The sequence below is a fragment of the Mustela erminea genome, chromosome 1 (assembly GCF_009829155.1).
Source record: "Mustela erminea isolate mMusErm1 chromosome 1, mMusErm1.Pri, whole genome shotgun sequence".
Taxonomy (NCBI): domain Eukaryota; kingdom Metazoa; phylum Chordata; class Mammalia; order Carnivora; family Mustelidae; genus Mustela; species Mustela erminea.
Window position 1 is genome coordinate 56,396,523 of NC_045614.1, and position 23,936 is coordinate 56,420,458.

Genomic DNA, 23,936 nt, shown 5'->3' on the forward strand with positions numbered 1-23,936 from the left:
TCCATGGGGCCAGGCCCTGTGACAGCCCTGCCTCATGCATAGCCTCATCTGTCCCCATGAAAGGAGGTCTGTCTACCTCCATCTTGGGCTCTGAGCAAGCTGGAGGCTGACCAAAGTCACATGGCTCTTTTGTGGCAGAGCTGAGATGGATAGTTAATTCCCTTATTCTGGAAGATTCTTCTATTTTTGTGAGCCTGCTTGACTTCAGATTCTCCAAGCAGACAAGTTTTTGAGAACCTCGTCTTGTGGCTGGGCCATGTGACAGCCAAGTGAGCACTGGCATCAAAGTCATATGGCTGGGTTTCCATCCCAACCCCACCCCAGAACTCTGAGAGAGTACCTCACTTTCCTATCTCAGTCTGCCCATCTGTAGAATGGGGGAGTTGCATGACCCACCTTGCCAGGTGCCAGCCTTGTGCAGGATTATAGACCCTGGCACCTGTAGATTAGGGCCATCAGAAAGCATCCCTTTGCCCCTCCCAAGAGACTCACATGATCTCTTTACAGCACTTACCACTCTCAGAAGTGACATTGCTTACTTTTGCAAGGATATGTCCAATATCAGTCATCTCCCTGACCATGGGGGTGTCCATGGAACCCAGGCCTGTCAACCTTCTTCTCCTGGAGCACCCCCAGGGCTTGGCACACAGTAGGTGCTCAGGAAACTCATGAAGAGATGAACCACCCTGAAGCTGCTCTCTACCCTGTGTGCCAGCAGTAGCTCTGAGCCCCTGAGGACAAAGCCTGGGTTCTTCTTTCTCTTCTGCCTCCCAAGTCTGGGTTGTAGCTCCCTCATGGGAATCACTCTGTTCCCTCCATTGTGAGTAAATGCTTTTCATTCTGATCCCAATTCAAAACTGAACATGCATTCTTGGTCTGTTGGGCAGAATGGTAGGGTCTATCCCTTCCTTCCCCTCCTTCCTCCCTCCCTCCACCAGCTTCTCTGGAGAAACATAGGAGGTTGGTTGGATGATAAATTGGGGAGCTCAGAATGCTGTGCTCCCTGCTTGAGCTCAGCTACAATGGCCACCCACATATTAAAGGCTCTGAAAAGTCTTACAGACAGGAGAGCAGCTTGAACAGGCTTCCCCTGGAGGGTCCATTCATTTCTAACCTTGGACTAATAGACCATCTGGTGGAGCTGCTCTTCAGAGGCCCCAACACACCCACTCTGGGGATTCTCACAGACTGACCAGGCTCCTAATATGGGTTTGGACCTAACCAGGAATTGACCTAGGTGTATTCACTCACCAAGTCCTCTGTCTTTCCCCAATGGCTAGCTTCTGACATTGGCATGTGCAGTGAAACCTATCCGAGTAAGCATTACCCCTGAAAGTCCCTTGAATCAGCCACAAAATTTCAGAATACCTGATTTTCTACCATAAAACATTCATATGAATGTATAATATATAGGTAGTAATGCCCACTATAGAAGAGTATGCATCTAAAATATAAGTATATACATTAGAGTTCTTTTGTTTCTTGATTCCACATATAAGTGAGATCATATAGTATTTGTCTTTCTCTGTCTGGCTTAGTTCACTGAGCATAATGTCCTCAAAGTCCGTCTGTGTCATCACAAATGGCAAGAGTTCCTTCTTTTTTTATGGTTGGATAATATCCCATTATCTATCTATCTATCTATCTATCTATCTATCCATCTCACTTTTTTTTTTATCCATTAATACACTTAAGATACAACATATCCATTGATGTTCACTTAAACTGTTTCCACTTCTTGGGTATTTTTAAATAATGGTACAGTGAACACAAGTGTGCAGGTATCTTTCCAAGAGAGCTATTTCATTTTTGGGGGGTATATATTTGGAAGTAGGATTGCTGGGTCACGTGGTCATTCTGTTTTTAACTTTTTGAGGAAACTCCATACTCTCCTCCATAGTGGCTACGCAAATTTACATTCCCATGCATTTGGTATTTTCATTTCTTTTCCCCTAGGTGCTTTTGGTTGAATTCATATAATTTAAATTCTCCTGGGCTCACACACCACAAACGCTCCCTGCCCCACAGTTTGTCTACCTATTCATTCACTTACCCGTCCCGCAGATATTCTCTAGAATCTTCTGCATGGTAGACTGATGAATCGGCCACAGGCTCCTCCCTCAGGGTGCTCATTGTTTGGTGGGGACAGACAGCGAGGCCAGGGCTGGAAATGGGCTCTGGAATCTGATAAGAGAGGAGAGGGCACTGGGCAGAGGACCAGGTGGACTGTAGGTGGGCTGGTCTACAACTGAGGGAGGGAAGGCTGTGGCAGAGGAGAAGCAGTCAAGACAGGCTTGCAGGTGTGACCCAGCACGGAGCCAGTGTATCCAGAGGGACCCAGGTTCCCTGGACTCTAGGGTATACAGCACGGAGGGCAGAAAGAGTAGGACATGAATCAGTCCGGCAGGGCTTTGCCTGGGAGGGGAGCTGTTGGAAGAATTTCTTTCCCCTGTGTCAGGGGAGAGACAGGATGTGGGAAGATAATCACATTCTTAGCACATAGAGAAATTTGCAATGTCCCCAGCATCACTGTCAACAAAGAAATGGTGATTTCCCGATGTGTGCTCCTGGGGACGGCTGCATTCTTTTCCAGATACTCACAACCTCCTGTTTGGTACTCCCCTGCCAGAATTTTTCCAGGGATGGGCACCAGTGACCTAGGATTCAGGCCCCAGGAGGGGAACACCATCTTCCTGTGTCTGCAAACCAGGTGACTTGGAAGCATTTCTGGACTTCTGCTCCGGTGGCATTTGTCACCACTTCTCGAGACCAGTCACTTGAGCAGCTCTCCCTCTCTCCCTGGAGTGACCTGCTGGGCCTCAGATCCCTCCTCTGGGAATCCGCCTCTCACACAAATGGCTCCATCTTTTTTTGCCCATTTTGGGCAGTGAAAGAGACTAGAGCACATGTCTGGTGAGCTAATGGCTGCATGGAGGGACAGATTCGAAGGCCTTTCCAGTGAAGGAAAGAGACAGAAGCAAGGGGCGGGCCAGCTCCACTTTCTCGGCGCCATTTCTTAACAATACGCCATCTTGCCCCAGCGAAAGACCTATTCTTTCCCTATTCTTGCTTAGAAGCAGTGAACAAAGGACTTTTTGTCTCGTTTGCATTTTTTTTGCAAGCCTCAGTTCATCCTGGGTTTTAGCCCTCCTGACGCTATTCTTTGAGATGAGTCTTTTGTTCTAATGTTCTCTTTCCAACTCTCATATGGTGGACAGGCAGACACACACACACACACTCACATGCTTACACGCTTTTACACGCACTGTCATTCATTCAGCGACTGTGGACGCTTCTCAGAGAAACAATCCTGCTCTCCACAGCCTACTGGGGAGGGACAGAATTCAATTCAGCACAAAGTGAGGAAAGCGAAGGCCCTGGGCCACAACCAGAGGGAGGGAGGATCAGGAAGCTCCCTCAGGGAGGGGACACTGCCTCTGCGTCCTGAAGAATTGGGTTAACCAAGCATGCATCTTGTGAAAGCTACTGTTTATTGATCCCTTACCTGGTGTGGACCGAGTCTGTCATGAGCTTTCGAGTCTGTCATGAGCTTTCGTTTTTTTCACCATCCAAACAACCTTAAAAGGTCCCCGTATTCCCAATTTACAAAGGAGGAAACGAAGGCCTTTGAGAGGCCAATTAACTCACTCAAGGTCCTGCCACTCGAACCCAGATTTATTGGCGTCCAGAGCCCTGCTTCTAAGCCCTGGCTACATTTGCCCATCACCAGGCAGATGGGAAGAAGGGCATGTCCAGGCTGAGGGAACAGCACACACAAAGGCACGGAAGCAGGAGGGGCAGACGTTGACACTTTGCGGATTGTCAGAGGTGTGTGCCTCAGGGGGAGGAGAGACCCTTGGTTGGATCTGACGCAGTTGAATCCAGCTGCACACGCCCCTCTCCCAGTTTCCAGCTCTACTGACCTATTATCTTAACCAGCCTCAGCCCAGACAGGTACTCCCTACACTCCCGATTCTTCAGTTGTTCACCAAGAGGCTCTGTGCGTCCTCTGGCTGGAGACAGCCAGCTATGTGGCATTCCAAGCCCAGAAGGGCTGAGAGCCGCCATGCTATGGGACTGGCAAAAGCAGCCTTTTTCCATCTGTATATTTTCCAAATCATCATATATTTCAGCTCGTGTCACGGCAGATTGCTCACTCTCTGACCCACTGGCTTTAAATAGCAAATGAAAAAAAAAAATACAATGCACTTTGTGGTTTCCAGTAAGATACCGTAAATACACCCAGATAATATTCCGGTGCAAGCCATTTACAGCGATTGCACAGGGCGGTGGAATGGAATCTTTTGGGCAGACTGGCTCATCAGTTTATTTCCTCTGTACCCGCTGGGATCATTATGGAGCTGAGCTGTGTGGAGGGCATTAGCCAGACTCCCCATTTTCCCTCAGTGTTAACACAGTGCTTTACTGAGCACCTTCTCTTTACCCAGAGGCTGCATTGACCCTTCACGGCAACTTGCCAGTGTCCTCCTGGTGGTTCCTATTTCACATATGGGCAAGCTGAGACTCAAGGAGGCAGAGTCCTTGCTCAGGGTCACCCAGCTGAATAAAAAGTAGAGAGGAGGGATGGACAAGACCCATCTTATCCAAGCTTTGAGCTGAAGCCAGCCACTGGGGCTTCCGGATGGAAAATTGACCTGCATCGAGAGTTAAGGAGGATGGGGTGGAGGTGGGGGGAGAGTTAAGGAGGAATGGGATGAAGGTGGAGACCCCATGCAGGAGCCAAGAGAGCCTGAGTCTAGTCCACCTGGTCTCACTGAGTCACTGCTGACCTTGGTTGAGACTCCTGGTCTCCATGAACCTATCATTCCAGGAGGAACCCATGGGCTTTCTCTCTGTGGCTCTAGGAGTCTATTTTCTGATTCTGGGGACATGGGGAGCCTCTGTGCAGGGCAGGATGGTGGACCTAGCTTCAGCTCCCCTGTGTTCCTGGTTTACCTGCTTCTGCCATTGGCTAGATCACACCAGGGTCATCACATGGGCCTGGAGCCCTCTGATCCACAGAGAGAGCTGCATGACTGGCCCCTCCGAGCCACCCCAGTTGCCCCCTGCTCCCAGCACTGCTCTGTTGTATGTTCGTCAGAGTTCTCAGCTGCCACTGAGTGATGTGATTTTGTTGTCTCTCTCCCTACGGAGATAAGGCTGTGTCTGAATCTCTCCTCTCAGCATCCCTAAGCCCCAGTGCTAGTAGATGCTCAAGAAATATCTGTGGAGCGAAGGAACATGGCACATGGCTTGGTCGAGGAGATTTGATGGAGGTTCTTCCTCGGCTCATGGGTAGAAGGGACAGATGGATGGTCTAAGCAGAGAGTGGTAGGTCTGTTCTTGGAGGGCACGTGGTCAGCAATGGCCAAGCCCAGTGTGAGCTGCTCACTGGCTTTGTGCAGAAGACCCGGGAAAGAGCCGGGGCTGGGGTCAGTAGGACTGAGTGGGTATCATGGCCTTGGGACAGGAGAGTGGGTATCATGGCCTTGGGATAGGAGAGTGGGTTGGACTCTGCAGCCCAGCCAACTGGGTTTAAATCCTTGCAGGCTGCATCACCTCTCTGGGCCTTAGATTCCCCATTTGTAAAATGATGACCATAATGGTCCACACCTCATTGGATAGTTGCCAGGATCGACTTGATCTATAATGAGTGCTTAGGGAAGAGCCTTGAAATTAGTAAGCATTTTTTTTTTAATTTTGCTATGGTTATTGTGAACTGTGCCATTGGGCATAGTTTCTGCAGCAATAAAACAGATATCCTAGACACACTCTTGCAGATGTCTCCTAAGACACAAACAAGGTGGCATTCAGGAAATTACCCAGCTGAAGGGGCTTCCTCAGGCAGATGAGACAGAGGCTGTGCTGCGAGTCCCAAGCATGGTCAGGGTCTAGAGCAGTCCCCTGGAATGGCTGGAGACAGCAGGTGACCTCCAAGTTTGCACCCTGGCTCTGCCTGAGTAAATCCCTTTTCGGAGTCTCAGTTTCCCCTTAATAAAATAAGGTGTTGTTATTCATCTGGGATGGGTGCAGGAGGCACGAATGGATAGGCTGTTATATAGCCTCTCACCCTGGGAGTGAGGTTTTAAGATTTTGGGATCCTTGGGGCACCTGGGTGACAGTCAGTTTAAGTGTCTGCCTTTGGATCAGGTCATGATCCCAGAGTCCTGGAATCGAGCCCCACATCGGGCTCCCTGATCAGTGGGGAGTCTGCTTCTCCCTCTCCCTCTGCCCCCCCAACTCATTCTCATTCTCTCTCTCTAGTGCTCTCTCTCTCAAATAAATTTTTTTTTTTAAATCTTGAAAAATAATTTAAGGGTCCTTTTCTACATTCTTCCTGCCATCAAAACCTGTTCTTAGCTTAGCAAGCCATCTGATTGCAATGGTCTTCTAAATTATTTGTTGATACGTTTTAACTGATAACAAATGGCATTTTGATAAGCATCCATGCCTTAAGCCAAAGAAATTTATGTTACCCATGGACTTTCAGATGCTTCAAAAAGCCAGGAAGGGAGGCGGGTGGGACTGAGAAAGGACACAGGGGCCTGGAGTCCCAGTTCTGGCCAGTTTGTAGGTGTGGGGCCTCAGTGAATCACATCTACCTCTCAGTCTCGGTCTCCTCCTCCGTAACACTGTGGGGAATGGTGTCTACCAGTGGGGCTTTTGGGAGACACCACACAGAGAGCCAAGTGTGGGTCTGGCCCATAGTAGGTGCTCAGTGCCCTTCTCCCCCCACCACAAAACTCCACAATCCCCCCACCCCAGCCTGTGGCTAATTCTGGTGCAGACATTCTGGGGGGAGTAGGCTGTCAGACCCTCTCTGAACTTCACCTGGGGTGGTTTTCCTAAGGACTAGGTGAACATAATTTTCTGAAGTGCCTAGGAGGGCGCCTGGCAAATAAGCCCTAAAAAACGGTCACGTGGTTGTTGGCCACTGTTTGGAGTCTTCATCCATCCATCTGTCCATCCATCCACCCACTCATGCACCCATTCATGCAACAGAATGTACCACTACCTACTATGTGTCATTCTTGGGACCCAGTGGGGAATATGACAGAGTTCTTGCCTTCAAGGAAATTATACTCCAGTGGGACAGTGGGAGTGGGAATGGTGTATGAGGAACAAATGATCAACACATAAATCTAAGATGGCAGGAAGGGCCATGGAGAAAACTAGATTAGGGGTGGAGAGAGTTTCTGTACCTCCATCCCAACGGTGTGCCTGTAAGTTCATCAGTTATCATCACTGTAACACTCACTAACATTTAAATACCAGCTATGTGCCAGGTGGTATATATTTCCTCCTACAGAAATAGGTAATACTTACAGACATGGACTTGGAGGGGCAGAGAGGTTAAGTGACTTACCCAAGGTCATCCAGCTTCTGGCAGGGTTACAGCTGGAATGCAGGCCTGCCCATTCATTCATCCCTCACATCTTGTGGTGGGAGCTAAAAAAAAAAGGTGGAGGGGTAGTGAGCCAGACACTGTCCTTGTCCCCTTGGGAACCCAGAGCGTGGCTGAGCAGAGAGACAGACTAGGCCGGATCAGCCCCATGCACTTGCCTCTATGTGAGGCTGTCCTGACCTCCATGGCATCACGGAGCAAAATGGAGCTCGGAAGTAATAATAACAAAAACAACCATGATGTCTGGCATTTCCTGAACACTTGCTACATGCCAGGCTCTGTGCTCAGCACCTTCCCCTTGTTCTATGATTCAGTCTACTTACACAGCCCATGATGCACAGATGCTGTCATTATGCCCATTTCACAGAGGAAGCAACAGAGGCTTCAGAAAGTTAACAGACCTGATGGGAGTCATTCAGCCTGCCTGATGCCCAGGCCAGTATCCTCAGTGTTCAGGTGGGTGGTAGGAAGAAAAGGAGGTGGGACTGGGCAGTGCCAGTCTGATATTGGCGGGCAAACCCAATGTCAAGGTCAACGGCAGGGGTTCACAGTGACCCTATAGCATCCAGAGGCATTGGACTTGAGCAGCCAATACCTGGGTTCCTGAGAACTCTGAAGCCACAGAGTTGGCTTCTCTGGGGGCAGTGGATGCTGAGGTGAGGGCTGGCTTGGCAGGGAGAGGAAGACCTTGGCCCATGATGGGACTTCACTCTGGTGTGGGGGTTCCACCTTGAACTCAGGGGAGTTAAAAGTGTCAAGGTACATCTCCCTTTCCCCAACCTTAAGGGAGGTGCCTGGGAACTGAAGCCATGTTTAGGTAGCTGTCAGTCCGTCACTGTCTGCATCGCTGTGTGTTCAGGGGCTCAGAGAGACCAGGGGACCATCAAGCACAGGGGTTAGAGCAGCCCTGCACAAAATTACCAGGAAGGGTGCTGGTCCTGCCCCTCCTCACCATACCCTTGGCCCCACCCCCAGGGAGGAGTCTGGAAGAAGGGTAATGCTCGGATGACAAGCCTGACTTCCCGCCCCCTCCTCAATTTGCATACTCCATTCTTGGTCTGATAAAGTGGACCCAGTCTCCTTTCAGCTTCCAGAGCCCGCCAGCTGTGCCCACTGCACCTCAAGTCATTTAAATCCTGCGGATCGTTCTTGATCTCTATGAGGTGTCTAGAGGCCGTGTCTGCAGCTCACCTCTGCTGTCTACTGGATGGGTGGCCTGGACAAGCTGGACTTTTCTCTTGGCCCCTGTTCCTCCAACCATAAATGAAGATCAAGGTAGCCTGGACTCTTTACCTCCCCAGCCTCTCACAGAGAACAGTTACTACCATCATCAATAGAAATTTTAATACATCTAATATTGGGGGCTCCTTCTTCATACCGGGCTGTGTTAATGCTTTACCTTTGTTAGTTTTTCTCATCCTCTCAGCTACCCTAAGAAAGTGGGTGGTTGCCATCCCTATTTTATGGAGGAGGAGCTGGAGCACAGAGAGTTTAGGTGACTCACCTGAGGTCACACAGCTGGCAAGTGGTGGAATGGGGAAGACCCCAGGCCCCTCATCCTGTTCTCTGTATACGCTCCATCTCTTTTCTTTGATGTCACTGAGGGTCTAATCGCACTGTTGGCTGTCTCCAGTATATTATTTTCTTGTGTGTCTGATAGTCTGTGCTGGGAGCTGGTGCCTGGGGGCTTTGTCTTTGCTTCTCCAGGGATCTTAGGGAATCACCAGCCTGGAGCCAGTCTTCGCCCTTAACTGGCAGCCTCTGAGCATGCAGAGGGACAATTCGGAGCCAAATCTCAAAGGCAAGGGCAAGACTCCCAGGTCCCAGGAGGTTCTGGTTTCCTCATCCCTTACCCTCACACCTCCTGTTCTGGCTATGTCAGACCTGCTTACTTGTTGTCTAGCTTAGCTGGGTGCATGTAGGTGTTGGCGGAGGGGGTGATTTTTCCAATCTACCCTCTTTCTGGGAGTCTGTCCATCAAGTACTAGCTCCTTTCCAATGTCCTGCCCTGGTGGGACTCAGGGCCTGATCACTGGTCCTTGAGGCCTTAATTCGTCAGCTCCCTTTTCTGCAGAGCCCAGCAACATGAGATGGCCACCTTCTGTTCCTGCTTGCCCTACTGGTGGTCAGCTCTCTCTCCTACACATGGCCCCCATGGGTTCCCTTTCCTTCCCAGGAAGCCCTACCATGCACTGGAAGATCTTACACAGCATTTCTTAATTTCACATAACCGTTGTCAGGTATCCAGCCTGCCCAGAGGTTGAGTCTGTGCATGTGTCCGCTGTCGATGCCACTTTGTGCCCAGCCCTCTGCAGGGCCCTTGTGACACACTTACGGTTTCTAATACTGATACGATCGGTGATGTGTTTAGAGCCAGGAATCTGGGAGGTGCTCAAATCATGTCCTTCTCCATGCCCCAGAGGTTGAGATGCAGTTAAAAAGAGAGTGCCCAGGGTAGGGGTGTCTGTTGACCCAGGCACCGGGCTAAGATTGTCACACATACTACCGGAACTTCACAACTCCTCTCAGGTAGACACTGGCATCGCTTGCATTTCCCAAGCAGGGAGACTGAGGCTCAGAGAGGAGGACGAACTTGCCTAAGGCATACGCGGGAAGTGGTGGACCTGGGATTGGAAGCCCTGTGTGAACAAGGGTACCAGGGATGGGCTGGCGTGGAACATCAGAGCCAGGGGCTCTGGTGTAGTAAACCCATCCCACAGGTGGACACAGGCATCTGTGTCTGTAGAGCGCGAGGGTGGTGGCTGGGGATGGGGTGCGGAGGCAGGTTGTTTGTGTCTTAGCAGCCTGGGTGAGGGAGGCCTGGAGGTGGATGAGGGTTGAATGGGGATATCATCTACCTGAGCGTGGGTCAGCATGATCTGAGGCCAGAAGCAGGTTGGAGGCTGCCTCACCCACCCGTCACCTATTCCCCCCACCCCACCCCCACTGAGGTCATCTACATCACAACACCCTGGAACCCTTCTCCCTGCCCCTTCCTGAATGGTGGACCCTGCTTCATCTGTGTGGAGCCTCTTCCTCCAGGGAGCCCTCCCTAACCTCCATTCTACCCCACTGCAAGAGCTAACTTGCTGAGTGCTCACCTGGGGCTTCCCATGCCTGGGTTCATCTCTGTCCTGACACTGCTCTTGAACCCATTTTGCAGATGGAGAGACTGAGGCTCAGAGAGGTTAAGAGATAGGGGGACAGCACTGCTGTGCCCAGCTACTCAGACCCTTCCATTATCACTTAAAACCTTGGCACCCTCTTGAAGAGCTTTTGTAAATCCCTACTGACTACTCCCAGCCTCCTGACAGGGCCATCTCCAGACAGCCAGGAAGACCTGTGGGAAAGCACAGCCTCAGTGCTCCCCAGACCCCCTCCCCACATTGAACCTTCCTGTCCAGGTTCCTTCCTGCCCTTTTCCACCCTAACTGTGGGCAGTCCCTCTCCCCTTCCCCAGCCCTTGCCTTCTATATCAGACTGATGCTCAAAGACACAGACATGAACAGGGGCCAGCCTTCCCTGGAGAGGCTCACAGTCTAGTGAGTAGACTGTGGTGAAGAGGAGGGGCTGGACCTATAAATGTCAGGTGACCCACAGCAATAATAATAGGGACCATGAGCCTAAGACCTGCTGTGTCGGGCAGGTGCTGTGAGCCAGGCATGGAGCTGACAGCTTGACATGGACAAATTCTTTTTTTTTAAATTAATTTATTCATTTTCAGAGAAACAGTATTCATTATTTTTCACCACACCCAGTGCTCCATGCAATCCGTGCCCTCTATAATACCCACCACCTGGTACCCCAACCTCCCAATTCTTAATGCTCTCCATCATTGCTCTGAGAAAGTACACTCGCTTTGTCTCCATTTTACAGCTGAGGAGACTGAGGCACAGGGAGGGGTCATGGCTGGCTGAAAGACACAGAGCCAGGGATTCCCGTTACTGGGATTTAAGCCCCGGCCTCTGTGCATACCGTAGGTGTTTAAGAAATGCTGCTATGGTGTGTCGCCAGATACTATGAGCGTGCACGGGTGCACAGTTTACACAGCTATGTCAAGGGTGGTGAGCAGTAGGTGGTCATCAACAGAGGGGTCCCCAAATCCGATCTTCCAAAGGCTGGACAACTGGCCAGCATGCCTTTCTCGTGCATTGCTCAGTTGACGTCCAGGAGCATTAGTGATGGGACTGGGTGGGTGTGTGCATGGGGGAGTGGGGTGTCATCAGGCAGGGCCATCAGCCCATGATGGAGATTTCTGGAAGGTCAGGAATGGTGCTCAGTGAGCCCAGCTCCCCTTCTTACCCAAGTCTGGCCTTCTTCCGGGGTGCCTTGGACTTGACCCCCGTCTTCCTACTCTTCCCCTCACAGGGAGCCGGGAGGCTGCCTTCACGTACGCCATCATCGCCGCTGGCGTGGCCCACGCCATCACAGCTGCCTGTACCCAAGGCAACCTGAGTGACTGTGGCTGCGACAAGGAGAAGCAAGGCCAGTACCACCGGGACGAGGGCTGGAAGTGGGGTGGCTGCTCTGCCGACATCCGCTACGGCATCGGCTTCGCCAAGGTCTTTGTGGATGCCCGGGAGATCAAGCAGAATGCCCGGACTCTCATGAACTTACACAATAACGAGGCAGGCCGAAAGGTAGGCAGCCAGGGAGGGGAGCCGGGCAGCTCTTGCAGACGTTCGGGAAAACAGCTGATCCCTAATGACTGGTGTTGGGTCTCTGGTAGCGAACCACAGGGCTCTGCTCTCAGCCGCGTTCTGCTTGATGCTGTTGTCCATTTGCTGCTGGTCAGGACCTGTGTACTGCATAAAGCGTGGCGGTTACTGGTGGGACTGAATAAGCGAATCTCTGTTAAAATCAATTGGATGTAACTCGGCAGGATGGAAAGAGGGAGGGACGGATGCGAAATCCTTGGGTCCACAAAAATCAGCTATACAAAACTCTGACAATGGGGACGGGTTGAAGTGAGTTCTGCCAGGGCCGCTAAAATGTCCTTGGTCACCTTAACCAAGATCTGGAGCTCAAAATAAGGGAGGCAACTGTTCCATCTTTATTGTCTCCTCAGATCCTCCTGGATTCTGGGCTCTTTATAGAAGAGAGTCAGGGATGTTTCAGGGTATTTCTATCAGAGGTGGCTGGAATAGAAAGGGGGCTGGACACCCTGTCCCATGAGGAGCTGGCTGTCCCAAGGCAAGGGAGTACAAGGCTCTGCAGGCCCAGAGTATGGATTGAGGGCCCATGGGGACTGAGGTCACAGAGAGGCAGGTCCTGCCAGTGTTAGGACAAGCCAGGGCCATGGAGAAACAGATTGAGATATCAAGAAAGTGAGATCCCCGTCCCAAGAAGTATTCGAGCACAGGTATCTTTACCAGGTGACTCGGGGCACCCACTGCCTGGTGTGGGCAGTCTTCCAGGACAGAGGCCTGAGGTTGGGACCAGGTTCTGGGAGTGCCTGTGAAGGCCAAGGTACTCAGAGCCCCCCCTGGAGCTCCCAGGGGGGGTGCTGGGAGAAGGTGCTGGGAGAGGAAAGTCTCTGGGGACTGGTTGGAGCTCCATAGGGAAGTGCCTGAGAACCAGGGCAGACAGGGAGTGGGGCTCCATGCCACCTGGGTGAGGGACAGACCACTGTGGAGACAGGACATGTGTGAGCACCACCATAGGCCACAGGGGCCAGGCAGGAGCAGGAGTAATGAGAGTGAAGGAGACCATGCATAAGAGATGGTGAGCCAGGGAACCCAGGCCCCTTTTACCAGACTCCACCTTGGTTCCCACCTGCTGGGGCCCTGCAGGAATGCCGGCCCTCCGTGGCCGGACTCAGACTTGACGTGTAATTGCGTCCTTTTTAAGTGTTGGCATTGAGAATGGGTAGTCACCAGCAGACTCTTAAAAGCTACAGAAAAGATGAAAAGAAAAATCGCCAGAGGCTCAGACACCTCCATCTCCCAGCCGAGAGTGGGCCTCAAGCTGCTCGTTTTGGGGGACAGGTGATGACATGGCCCAAGTCTTGTTCTGCAAGAGCACGTCCGTGGAACGGGCTGCCTTCTGGCTCCCGATGTTTATCAGCTCACTTAGTCCTTAAGGTGTCCCTGTGAATGGCCTTGTCCTTGTCCCTGTTTCACAGGTGAAGACATGGAGGCACAGAGCCGTGAAGTAACATGCAGAGGTTCCCACAGCTAAGGAGCCAAGTCAGAATCCGAACCCAGCACGTCTGGCTCTCCAACTGGCCTTCTTGGCTCGCTACGTGCTGCCGCAGCCCCCTGGGTTCCCACTCTGGCTCTGTCACTCCTTCCTTCACGGCAAGGAAGCAGAGCTGGCCAGAGTGTCCTTGGGGCTGAGGTGGAGAGCTCTTACCCCAGAGCCTGGCACATATTTAGTCCTCTGCCCAGGTTGGGTGGGATGACAGATTGTGCAAACGTGTGTCACGTTCGAGGGAGTGTGTCTGGCAAGTGGTGTTGGGGGTAGCCCGCACACCAGCAGGGAAGCAGCCCCCCTGGCAGAGGAAGGAGACCGGCTTGCTGGCCCTTCCTGCTGTCTTCAGGTCCCCCACCCTCCTCCACCTCTCCGGCCTCCTGCCACATCCTGTGTGTCAGAGCTGCCCAGGCTGCGGCAGTGAGTCACTCATGCAGAGCTGCTCACCTGGCCCACCCCAGGATGGTGTCCTGGAGTAAAGTGTGAGGTCCTGCCTATTCAGTCCCATGCCAGAAGCGCCTTTCTGGGGCCAGCACAGCCCTCCAGGTTCTCAGTTATTCATTCTTTTCTGTTTCTGTGGTCACATCGCTCCTTAGGGCTGAGGTCACAGCTCCCGGGCTCCCTCCTGCCCTAGCAGCTCTTACTCCCTGAAGGAAGGCAAGTGGCTTCCCTCTCCCTGTGCCTACCTGGTTGGGCCCCTGGGAGAACTAAAGGAGAGAGAGTTCTTAGCCTGGGATAAGAAAGGCTCTGTGACGTCACAGGTGAGAGGGGTCTAGAAGCCACACCACTGCAACAGGCATGATGGCCATGATTGCTGTTCCAGGCAGCTCTGGGGTGATGCCGATGCTGGGAGCTGTCAGAGTTCATGAAACCAACCTCAGTGGGCTTCCTAGAGGAGGAGTCCCCCAAAATGAGTGAGGTTGGACTAGGCAGAAAAGAGAGGTGAAGATAACCCAAGTCTGGTGTGGGGATCTAGGGGCCAAAAGCCCAGAGATGGGGACTTAGGGCCAGTTCAGGGGCCCAGGGAGGCTAGTCTGTGGATCCCTGAAGGGGGTCACAGCAGCCAAGGAGCTTCAAGGTCACTTGCCAAGCTAAGGAGTGAGGGCCTTGCATTCTGCCCTCAGATTTTTCCTGTGGCTGCTTTCTTCTTGCTGTTCAGGTTTCAGCTCAGATGTCCTCTCCCCAGAGAAACTTCCCTTTCAATTCCTTCCAAGCCTTTTTTCAGATGTTGCCTTGTTCTGGGGATTTCTCCTCTCCCTAGACCATAAGCCTGATGTGAACAGAGACCCTATGTGTCTCGTGCACGGCCACACACCAGAGCCTGGCATAAGAGGCATTCCACGTATATACGGAGTGAATAGTTGGGTACCTGATGGTCACTGGTGAGCCACGGAAGGTTCTGGAGCAGAGGAGAAGCAGAAGTCCTAGGCACTGACTCCCAGGGGAGGCAGAGTGAGGCCTTGGACAGGATGAGGAATAGGGTCTGGGAAGACAGTGAGCTGGGTCCAATTTGATGTTTTTGAGTAGGTGTAACTGTCCCAGCTCAGGGAAACAGAGCTGAAGGGATCCTCACCATACCTACTAACTCTGGTTTGGGAGAACCCTTGAGCTGCCTTCCTGGAACAGCCGTTCACTCAGGCACTAAGTATTTTCCACAGCATGGAGGTGGAATTTGGAACTTCCCAGCATACATAGGGAAAGGCCTGAACTACTACCAGTCCGGCCCATTTGTGGGGTACAGACGGAGGTCACCCAGGGCAGTGGCCATACCACTCAGGCAGAGCACAATGGGAAGACAGCTTCCCAGCCTAGCCCTGCAGGTGCCAGACCCACACCCTGCTCCAGGGCACCCTGGAGGCCCAGGCACATATCCAAGGGGTCAGAAGCAAGGACAGCCACTTAGCTGGGGGTTAGGAAGGCTCAGTGTGTCTCTCAGCTCTGGGTCCCCTCCCTATCTGAGGCCTCCATTGAGCCATCTAATCCCCAGGTGCTAGGCAGGGCCAGGTAAAGGCATCAGGGGGAGATGGCCACAGGGTCTCGCAGTGTGCAATCTATTAATTCAAAGGCATGGGGTCTCACCACGGGGCCTTCCCTGCAATAGGCTTCCATGGGCCCCACGCACAGCAGAGGTAGGGAGCCAACAGGAGAAAGGGGGCCAGCCCACAGCCGCTCCTGGCTGAGCATCTTGGAAAGGATCACAGATATGTTTATCACTGGCTCCCTTGCTCCTACTGTGAGAAGACAAGACTCAACCCGACTGCAGGCTCTGAGCTTGTTGGCAGTGATGAGAGAGAAAGGGAGGAGGAAGTCGGGGAAAGGGTAAGTGTCCTAAGGGGCAGAGGTGGTGGCAGGCCCCATGAGGGGGGACCCGGCGCAGCCCACTGCCTCACCTGGCAGATGAGGTAGGGTAAAGGCTATGGGGCACCCTCGCCTTACAGATTTCCAGCTTGGGTGTGGGCCCGGGAGGAGCCAGGCGCTCCCCGCTGCAGATGTGGGCCCTGGGCCTAGGGAGGTGGCAGCAGTGCTGCAGGCCAGCAGGGCTTTTCCTCCCCGCATCGTCTCCTGCAACTGTGTGGTCCACAAGGTCGAGTGAGAGTGGCCAGGTGAGAAGATCCGGGTGGGGGGGGGGGCGGGGGGCGTGGTTCCTGACAGCTCTTTCGGGAAAGTGATTTTAGAATTGCAGTCTCTGTCTACTGGCATTTTAGGGCCATAATATTTCTGGGTTGAAATCCCAGACTGTTCAGGTTGGGGTTGTAGAATATTAGGTCCACATTCTCACAGGTGGAGTTGGGAATCATAGGATCTTTGGCTGGGAGGGAGAGAGGTATTGGAGGCATGGGGCTGAAATCTTTGGGTGGTGGAATCTGTGGCTTTGCGTGAATTCTTTCCGGCCTTTTGGGGAGATGAGCTAGTCTGGAGACCTCTAGGAAGAAAAAGGGGATCCTAAGCAGGGCTTTGAAGGCTAAGTAGGAGTCCTATTCACAAGGCAGATGGGAAGAAGGAGGATAGTTTAGGCAGTGCGGGCAGCTGGTGGGGTGCTCGGTATGTCTGGGAAAGAGGGGTCATAGGTGATGAGACTGTACAGGGAGCTAGGACCAAATGCAGGGCCTTGAATGCCAGTTCAAGGAGTGAGACCTTCCCTTCCCCCTGCAGGAGGCTCCTGAAGGGGCTTTGGTCAGGGAGTGTCTGGGCAGATTTCTGGCCCTCTCTGGGACATAGTAGAGAACAGAGTGAAGGGGGCAGGGCACCAAGATCTTCCCAAACCCAGCGGGGGGGCCTCAGGGGAGTGGGGAGGGACAGCCATTTAGGAAGCAGAATAGACAAGACACACTTTGAGTTGTGTTTGGGACAGATGGGTGGGTGCCACTTCTCACTGGGGTCAGGACCTGGAGCCAGGGGACACCGGCTAAATTGATTAGGGTTCCTTTGGGACTAAGAGACCCTGTGGGCAGCAAGTGGGGGCACCCAGGGGCATTCTGGATGCCTGTACCTTAATTCTGGAGAGAGGTCTGGAGAGTGGCTGGAACCATTTCCAGGCAGCCACCAGCAGGAGGCAGTAACAGAAGCCCTGGTGTTTGAGGATTCAAGTGGGAAAGCAGGAGAGCCGGGCACAGCCCTGGGGGGATGAGCACTGGGCAGGTGGACTATGGGGAGCTAAAGAGCAGCCATGGAGGTGGAAGCAGAGCCAGGGGTGGACCTTTCTAGATGCATTCCCCTGCATGAGTAGAATGCCCCCCCGTGGGGGTGCAGAAAAGCCCAGCCTCTGCCAGATTCCAACTCTGGAACCCCAGCCAGGGGGCTAGAGGCCCTGCCTCTCAGAGCCTCCACAATATTGCACCTGGCAGGGCAGGCTGTCGGAGATCTTGCTGTGCAAAGGGAAGCGTGCCGCAGTTCTGAGGACCTTGAGGGAGGGAGGGGCCCCCGGCAATCCCTTCCTGGGAGTCTGGTGACTGAGCCCCAGAGAGGCAGCCCTGGGGACAGGGGCCCAGCTGGGACGGGGCTGGCCCTGCTGGAATGTGCTGCTTGCTCCAAGGGAGGTGAGCTCAGGGGGATGGAATTCCACTGGAGTGAGAAGTCACCTTCCAGTCCCTGCCCAGCCTCTTGCTCATGGGAGGGAGGGAGGGGGTCGGTCTTGTCCCTTCCTGCCCTGCCCCGTCTGGTCTGGGTGCTCCTGGGAGCTGGATTCCCACCCTGTCCTGACTGCAGGCGGGCCTATGAGTCAGGGGACACTGGGGACTTGGCCCTGGTAGCTGGGGTGGGTCCCAGATAAGGTTTACTCAGCTATGCTCCTCTCCATCGTCCGGAGGGCCACTTGCATATTTGACCAGATAGAGTGGTCCGCGGTGGCACGCTGAGAGCCAGAGGAGCCAAGTCCTGCCTGGTCTGAAGCCAGCTGACCAGGTGAGGCTGTGAGGAGACCTCCTTGGGCCTCCCTGGCCTCCATTTCTGCCCCAGATCCAAGTGCAGATGTGGGTTTTCACCTTCCCAGATGGAAAGGCTTCAAGCCAAAATTGAGGGGCATGGGCCAATGGTGGCCTTAGACAAATCTTGACCTCCTGGGCTTTGGTTTCTAGATCTGACATGTGGGGAAGGGGAAGACACAGGGTTCTTAGGACCAGTGGACACCAACTCTGTCTGAAACTACACACTCCTGGAGTTTGCCAGTCTTATTCCTGCCCCAGGGCTTTTGCACATGCTCTTTCTGCTGTCTGGAATGCTCGTCCCTCAATCTTTGCACAACTAGCTCCTTCTTTTTCTTCAGGTCTATGCTCAGATTTCCCCTTCTCAGGGACCCCCTCTCCCTGATTTTCCTCCCCTACATCTGCCTCAGCTCTCTTTGTACACTCCCCTGCTTTATTTTCTATGTCACACCACCATATGAGATTATCTTATTTACACAGCTCATTATGTGTTTATTGCCTGTCTTCTTCCACTGCAGTGTCAGTCCCCAGGTAGGGATGATGTAGGTTCACAGGTGCATTCCCTGTGCCTAGAACAGTGCCTGGCTTATAGTAAGAGCTCAGAAATATTTGTTGAGGAAATGAGTAAAATGACAAGTATCTGCTCTTACCTTGGGGAATTCCCCAGGAGTAAGATTGTCAGATAAAATACAGGACTCCCTGTTAAATTTGAATTCGAGATGATGAATTATTTTTTAGTATGAGTATGTCCCAAATATTATGTGGGACATACTTACACTAAAAAGCTCTTTGTTGTTCACCTCAAATTCAAATCTTTCTGGGTTTATTGTATTTTTAAATTAAATTTCAGACGTCAACATATTATAAATACACACGGAGGGGTCAGAACTCAGAAAGATCCAGTGTCCCTTTGCCTGGCTTTCTCCAACAGCCTGCAAAGCTACAGTACAATATCACAGCCAGAATACTGATATTGGTACAGTCACGACACATAACATTTTCGCCGTGGGAATTCCTGTGCTACCCTTTTTGAACTATATCTACTTCTCTCCCTCCCATAACGCTGTCCTCAGTCTCTCTTCTGTTCTCTGTTCCTGCAATTTTATCATTTTAAGAATGTCGTAAAAATGGAATCCTCCGGTATCTAACCTGTTGGCATCGGCTTTTTTCACTCAGCATTATTCCCTCCACATCTATCCAAGGTGTTGTGTTTATCCACGGTACATTCCTTTCCATTACCGATTCCATGGTGTGCCTGTGCCTCAGTCTCTTTATAACCATTCACCTATCGAAAGACGTCTGGGTGGCTTCCAGTTCAGGTCCATTACAAACAAAACCACATTGAACATCTAGGTATCAGTTTGGGGGGAACACGAGGTTCCCTTTCTCTGAGATAAATGCGCCACAGTGCAATTGAGGGGATGTGCGGTAGTCATATGTTGAGCTTCGTAAGAAAGTGCATTCCCACCAGCAATGCACGAGGGATCCGGTTTCCCCGCATCTTCACCAGCACTGAGTGTTGTCACTGGTTTTTGCTTTTGCCGTTCCGGTAGGTATGTGCAATATCACACTGCGGTCTTCATGAACATTTCCCTAATGGCCGATGACGCGGAATGGCCTTCCATGGGCTTATTTGCTGTCCATAGATCCTCTTTGGTGCGGTGGCTGTTCATGTCTTCTGTCCATTTTCTAATTGCATTGTTTACGTCTCTATTGTGGGATTTGGAGATTTCTTTATTTATTCTAGATGCTAGGCTTTTGTCAGACACATAGTTTGCAATTTATTTTTTTTTTCTTCAGCGTGTAGCTTATCTATCCGTCCTCATTCCAGGGTCTTTTCCAGGCAAGAACGTCTTAAGGTTTGATCAGGCCCGGCTGATCAGTTTTCCCTTTTCTGGGAGCTGCTTTTGGTAGTGGCCAAGAACTTGCTGACTCCTGGCCCCCAAAGGTTTTCCCCTATGTTTTTTTCTAAAAGCTTTTATAGATTTCCATCTTCCATCGAAGTCTGTGATTCGTTTTTTAAATTAACTAGTTATTTTTAAATCAACAAAGGCTTATTTCTTTTTTTTAACTTGTGTTTTAAGATTTTATCTATTTATTTATTTATTTATTTGCAAGAATATAAGCAGGGGAGGTGCAGAGGGAGAGGGAGGGAAGCAGGCTCTGTGCCAGACACAGGGCTCCATCTCAGGACCCTGAGGTCATGACCTGAACCGAAATCAGGAGTCGGCTGCTCAACTGACTGAGCCACCCAGGCACTGCATAAAATTTATTTATTTTAAATTTCAGTAAAATATATCTAACACTTAACATCATAATTACTCTGAGATGTACATTTTGTGGTATAAATACATTGTCTTGTTGCTCCACCATCCCCACTCCGCCCATCACCAGAACTTTCTCATCTTCATAAAAACTGAAAGTCTGTCTCCATGAAACACTAACTCCCCGTTCCTCCTCCCCTGCACCCACCATCCTGCTTTCTGTCTCTATGCATTTGACTGCATGCGTGGAATCATGCAGTATTTGTCCTTTTACACCTGACTTATTTCACTGAGCTAAGTGTCCTCAAGGTTCTCTGGTCCCTTTTGAGTTAACTTTGGTTTAAGGTGTGGGTTTGAGGTCAAGGCTCACTTTTTTGGGCCGTATCGATACGCTCAGCCTTGCCACCTGACAACCCTACCCAGCCCCTACTGCTCTCTGGAGGACGGTGGCTTTGGGACAGTTGAAGATAATTCTAGAACCATTTTAGAACTGAGACACTTCCTTGGGCCCTTTTAAGAGAGACAGACACCAGATGTAGAGAGCCCTTGCCAAGACCATACACATGCCAGGAGAGTGGAGGGTGTAAGAGGTGTCCCTGGGGCCTGGCTTCCAGCTCTGTCTCACTCCTGGTCCCCACCACCAGCCCAGCAGGGAGCTGGGCTGGCTAAGGTCTGATGTGGGAGCTGGGTGGTCCACTGGGGACAACTCCCTGGGATGACCAGTCTAGGGTATACAGGCCCGGAGGAAGGAGCCAGAATAGGTCTGGAGTAGAAGTTGCTATGGATGGGTGAGAGGAACACCAGCCCAGGCCCTGGATGGAGGATACCCCTGAGGCCTGAGTTGTTTCCAGTTTTCTCTGATGACACAGCAAGGGCAGGTCCCGGCCGGGCCTAGTCACTGATGCCGTGGTGATAGCTGTGGTGGTGCTGGGGAAGGGAGGGGAGGAGATTGGGAGGCTACAGGATGGGGAGCAGGGCCAGAGCCCATAGAGGACGAACATCTCTGGGTCCCCAGCTCCACAGAGCCTGGTGCTCAGTAGCCCCCTTCGTTCCACGTGAGCGGCAGAGACCACCTCCCGACCCCGACCTGAGAACAGGTCACAGGGAGCCACAGGGAGCCCAGGGTATGCCCAGGGGAGGTGGCTGGACACTCTGGCCTGGGTGATTCCCCCCCAACCCCCACAATCATGAAAGATGGGCTAGGGGTGATGGTGGTAGGGTAGCAGGCAAGACCAGGACTCATGAAAATGGTGGAGGAATAAGGGAAGATGTCAGTTTCAGCTCTGGTGAGAACTAGCTACCAAAAAAAAAAAAAAAAAAAAAAATAGGTTAGTGGGAAGGTGTGTGTTTGCAGGGAGAATAAAGGCATAATGCTAATATCGGCTCTTGAAATGCATGTACTCATTTACTCCAGCTAAAGTTTAATGAGGTTAGCATTCTCTGTTGTCACCATTTGACAAAGGGAAAAACTGAGAAACAGAGAGGTTAAGAAACTTGCCCAAGGCCACACAGCTGGCAGGAGCTCCCCCTCAGATTTGAACCCAAGCCATGTGGCTCCAGACTCCATTCCTGACCACTGAACTGTCTCACCAGCCTCTGGGGTTCTTGGGCTTAGATGCATTTATCCTCACACCCAGTTCTGACACGCCGAGATTCTAAGAGTCTCAGATCCCCTGTTTTGGGGAAGCTTACAGTCCTCACTTAGCCCCTAAAGGACCCCAGCATCTGGTAGTTTGGGAGCTGTGGATGACTCTGGCACTGTGTATCCTCTCCCACTCTGGGCACCGGGTCCTGGGTCAGTCCTGGGCCAACCATCCTCTGCCCGGGAGAGGACACTTCCGACCAGGAGGGAAGTTGGCTGTGTGAAGAGAATTCTTCACATTGTTCCTCCGCAGTGGGAAGGAGATCTGGGCTGTCATAGTGGGGGGCTCAGGGTGCCACTGGACGAGACGTCCAGACCTGGCCTTACCCAGGAATGCCTACACCTGATCAGAGACCTGGGGTTCCTTCTGTTTTAACGGGGTTTCTGGGCTTGCTCAGCCTGTGAAGGCAGCCTGCAGGGGGGGCACATCGTCTCCCCCTGCCAATTCCCCCCTTATCCCCCACAGACAGTTGTGGGGGTCACCTTGGCATCTCCCAGAGCCCAGCATGGGGCCTGGCATACAGTAAGTGCTCTCAGTGACACGGGGTGCTTAAAATTGTGCCATCCGCTATGTTGCCAAAGGCCAGGTGGGGCTATTTCTATTGAAACTAATTACAAACCAAATGAAAAGAGACACTCAGTCCTGCAGTCTGCACTTCGAGGGCTAGGACCCGTGTGGGACTCGTGGCTTCCATGTAGACGGTTCGTCACTGTGGGGAGGTGCGTTGGACGGCACCTGGCCAGCTTAGGGTGGGTGGCAGTGGGCACAGACGCTGGCGCTGTTATTAAGGGGACTCGGGAAGGTCTTGGCAGCAGTGGCAGCGAATCCTTTCACCTCCTGGCCCCTAGCCAGCCCAAGGGGTTCTCAAATGGTTGCCATCTGATTTCTCTTGGAAGGAATCCCCGGTGTGGCCGCTGGCCCTTCAGCCAGGGGGCTCATTTGAAACCGACCTGAGGTGAGAAGGGGGCCCTGACAGGCCTCCCAAGTGAGGTGAAGTCGCGGGGGCTCGATTTCACCATGGTGAGACCTAGTCAAAAGGTGCCCACCAGGGACAATTGCTGCCTTTGTCCTCAGGAGGGGGAAGTGGGACTCCTGGGTGTTATCAAATCTGCTGGGATGAGAGGCGGGGGAGCCAAGTGGAGGTGGGGGGAAGACGGGGAGGGGAAGGGCAGGAATGGTCCTAGAGGGAGAGAAGAGGAGGGGGGCTGGGGATGTGAGGGAGCACGCAGGTCACTTTCCCCAGTCCTGAACACTTGCATGTCCTTTGAGGAGAAAACCAGGTGCTAGTGTGTCCTGCAAAGGGGCTCCTTGTCTGACAGAGGGACTTCTTTAAATCTTGGCCTTGCGGGGTGTCTTTGAGATGTAGGTAATAAACACCGCTCACAGAATTCTACCCGTTTCACTGGCCTAACAACCCTGGGGAATGGGGTTGGGGGGAGAATCCTTGTGAACTCCATTCCACAGATGGACAGCTGAGCTCCAGGCAGCAACCTGAACAGCTAAGGCTCCTGGGTCATCCCAGGGGTCGGAATGAGTGACCTCATCTCAGGCCCTCCCCAGGAAGTGGGGGGTGGGGCCAGGCTGTGGGCCAGGAGGTTGCAGGCTGTTGGAGAACAGCACTCAGCTGCTCTGTGCGCCTCTCTCAAGGCCTAACATGTGCTGGCTCATTCCAAGTGACCTTGTAGCGTAGGACCTATGTGATCACTCCCATTTTACAAGATGAGGAAAATTGAAGCACAGAATAGTTATGTGGTACACTAAGGTTGCTCAGGTGGAAAGCATCAGTCAGGATTTCCTCCCAGCTCCCTGCTTTTGTAGCTTGCATTCCATGAAGCCTCTGCTCAGCCCACAGTAGTGCCTATTGTGTGTGTGTGTATAGTATGTATATATATGTATGTATGTGTGGTGAGATATATATATATATATATATATATATATATATATATGAAATATGTGTGCTGAGCAGAGAGCCCGACTCAGGACTCAATCACAGGACCCTGAGATCAAGACC

General features: G+C 52.1%; 1 protein-coding gene and 1 long non-coding RNA gene across 5 annotated transcripts in view; one reads left to right on the forward strand and one right to left on the reverse strand.

Moving 5' to 3' along the window:
- The window catches only part of LOC116581894, a 28,503-nt gene extending 14,225 nt beyond the window's left edge, over positions 1-14,278 (reverse strand). For 3 of the 4 annotated variants that reach the window (XR_004282465.1, XR_004282389.1, XR_004282510.1), the window contains exons 1-4: positions 14,045-14,278; positions 12,023-12,210; positions 7,367-7,449; positions 2,054-2,184 (exon numbers count right to left, since the gene is read on the reverse strand). This is a non-coding gene — a long non-coding RNA (uncharacterized LOC116581894). Of the gene's footprint in view, positions 1-2,053; positions 2,185-7,366; positions 7,450-12,022; positions 12,211-13,180; positions 13,299-14,044 lie in introns of all 4 variants that reach the window. The other variant, XR_004282417.1, reaches the window with a different exon arrangement.
- WNT7A (Wnt family member 7A) overlaps positions 1-23,936 on the forward strand; it is a 60,927-nt gene that overhangs the window by 11,583 nt on the left and 25,408 nt on the right. Inside the window, exon 3 of the mRNA XM_032328557.1 lies at positions 11,774-12,045. Coding sequence (XP_032184448.1) covers positions 11,774-12,045 — 272 coding nt within the window. The remainder of the gene's footprint in view (positions 1-11,773; positions 12,046-23,936) is intronic.